Consider the following 2,502-nt stretch of genomic DNA (forward strand, 5'->3'; position numbering starts at 1 on the left):
GGGCTGTCTGGCTCAGAGGTCCCCAAAGATTGAGGGGAGGGGTGCAGAGGGGATGATCATCTCTAGGCCTCTCTGCGACCTTCTTTTTTTTTTTTTTTGTCCTTTTTTGTGACCGGTAAGGGGATCGCAACCCTTGGCTTGGTGTTGCCCGCACCGCGCTCAGCCAGTGAGTGCACCGGCCATCCCTATATAGGATCCGAACCCGCGGCAGGAGCACTGCTGCGCTCCCAAGCACCGCACTCTCCCGAGTGCGCCACGGGGCCGGCCCTCTGCGACCTTCTGAGTCAGAACTGGGGGGACCCAAAGGGAGAAATAAGCAGCTTACCTGAGGTCACCCAGCAGGTGGGGGTCTGAGTAAACTTAAGTCGTCTCCCTCTGGGTCATGGATGGGCGGCTGCCACAGAGCCCTGCAGGTCTAACAGATATCCTGTGTCTGTCTGTCCATCTACCCAGGTGCAAGTTCTTCAGTCTGACGGAGACACCAGAGGATTACACTATCATTGTTGATGAGGAGGGCTTCCTAGGTAAGTGAGTCTCTCACCTGGGGGCTGGCTGGACCGTGCCCTGAGGTCAGTGCTGGCTGCCCGCCTCATTTCTGCCGCTAACCCACCTCCTTATTTCTGTCCCCATCTGCTGGTCGGCTAAAAAGTTACAAAGAGTCTGTTTCCTTCTCCCCCTGGGTTCTGGAGGATCCCCTGAAGACTGCTGTAGAAAGGCTTCAGAGCTAAAAGAGATACTAAGGCTCATATCACCAGCTGAGAATTAAAGCAGCCAAGAGGAAAAATGTGTTTTATTCGTACCGACTGTGAGCAAGGTACTTTAAAATGTCCTCAGACCTTATCCCTGTTTGAGGAAGCCCCAATTACAATCCTTTTATTATTTTCATTTATGGTTTCTTTGCATTTTTTCTTTTTTTTTTTTTCCTTTTTGTCTTTTTTACTGACTGGTAACGGGATCGCAACCCTCGGTGTTGCGCCCGCACCGCGCTCAGCCAGTGAGCAGGAACCGGTCTCCACATGGGATCCAAACCCTTGGCGGGAGCGCCGCCGCACTCCTAAGCGGGGCACTCTCCAGTGCGCCACCGGGCCGGCCCTGCGTTTTTTCAATTGAGATATAATTCATGTGTCCTAAAATTTACCATTTTAAAGTATATAGTTTCATGGCTTTGGATGTCCACAGGGTTGTGTAACCATCATGACTGTCTGATTCCAGAACATTTTCATCACCCCAAAAAGAAACCCTGTACCTGTTAGCGGTCACTCCCCATTTCTGCCACCCCAGATACTTTGAGTTTATTGTTAAAGTTTATTATGTTTGTCCCGCTCTAAAGTGACAGCTAACATTTAAGGAGTGCTTTCTGGGCTGCAGGCACCATGCTAACCGCACCCACACACGTCGGTGTGTGAAGCAGTGTTGCTACCTGCACAGCATCAGTGAGAACGGAAAGGCCCATCAGCATGGAGCCGGGCTCTGACAAAAGCTGGCCCTCACCCCCAAACCACTAAGTTACATTCTCCAAAACATGCAGAGAATGCAACCAACTAGACAGTTTTAAAAACCACAGTCCCACCCAGAGACAACTACTAGTAACTTTTTAGAGTTTTTCCTTCCAACTATTTTCTGGGCGCAGGTTTTTCATTTCCTTATGATCATATTAGCATAGAAATATTTTCACTTCACATTTAGCTTAAAACTTTGTATGTTCCGTAAGAACACAGTGACAGCAGACATAGTGGTAAACATAACCTGTGTCTTTATCCCGTTCCCTGTGCTTAGAATTGAAGTTGTTTCAATTTTTCTCCAATGATAAACTTAGAAACCCCTTCATGCATACCTTTTGTTGTCACTCAGGTTGATTCCCAAAATGGAATCTGAGAAATGGAATTATGGAGTCAGAAGTGGACCATTTCATGGTTCTTGATTAGTGTTTCTCTTACTGGTGAGAAAATGAAGCCCCACGTGCTCCGGGGCACAAAGCCAGTTAGAGTCAGGGCTGGGCCCGGCCCCCACATCTCAAGAGGCTCCCCTCCTGCCTCAGATGGAGGGTCCAGAGCAGGGACGAGGCTACTGCTCCATAGGGAAGGGAGAGAGTGTGTAGGTTACCACAGGGAGGCCTTGCCCTGCCAGCAAAGGCCCCCTGTAGTCAATCACTCATTCACTCATCCATTCATGTATTCATTCATCAGACATCTGAGCACAGGAACTTTCGCTTTAATCACAAAGCACAAGTCACGTTCAGATTGTATACTTGGGCCACCCAAACACCTTTTCATTTTCTTATGGGCATTTGTTTCCCTTTACTCACAATGAGACCTGTGGCACCTCAGAGACAGAAAGAACCTCCTAGACTATCTATTCTCTCGGAATAGATGTTCTATTTAATCCATCTCACAAGACAAGACTAAACTCTCCACTGTAAGCCAGGAGAGAAGGAGGCTGCTGGACTTGGGGGCTAGTTTGGCAGGCCCAGGAAGTCCAAGTTTGCAGGAATTGTCAGTAACC

The 2,502-nt window shown here is 48.7% G+C and overlaps 1 protein-coding gene across 1 annotated transcript in view; it reads left to right on the forward strand.

Moving 5' to 3' along the window:
* The first annotated feature begins 382 nt into the window (after positions 1 to 382).
* GATSL2 (GATS protein-like 2) overlaps positions 383 to 2,502 on the forward strand; it is a 19,440-nt gene continuing 17,320 nt past the window's right edge. The window contains exon 1 of the mRNA XM_008592288.1: positions 383 to 524. Within this exon, the coding sequence (XP_008590510.1) occupies positions 383 to 524 (142 nt within the window). The remainder of the gene's footprint in view (positions 525 to 2,502) is intronic.

This window comes from Galeopterus variegatus, unplaced genomic scaffold (assembly GCF_000696425.1).
Source record: "Galeopterus variegatus unplaced genomic scaffold, G_variegatus-3.0.2 Scaffold7736, whole genome shotgun sequence".
In the NCBI taxonomy this organism is placed as follows: domain Eukaryota; kingdom Metazoa; phylum Chordata; class Mammalia; order Dermoptera; family Cynocephalidae; genus Galeopterus; species Galeopterus variegatus.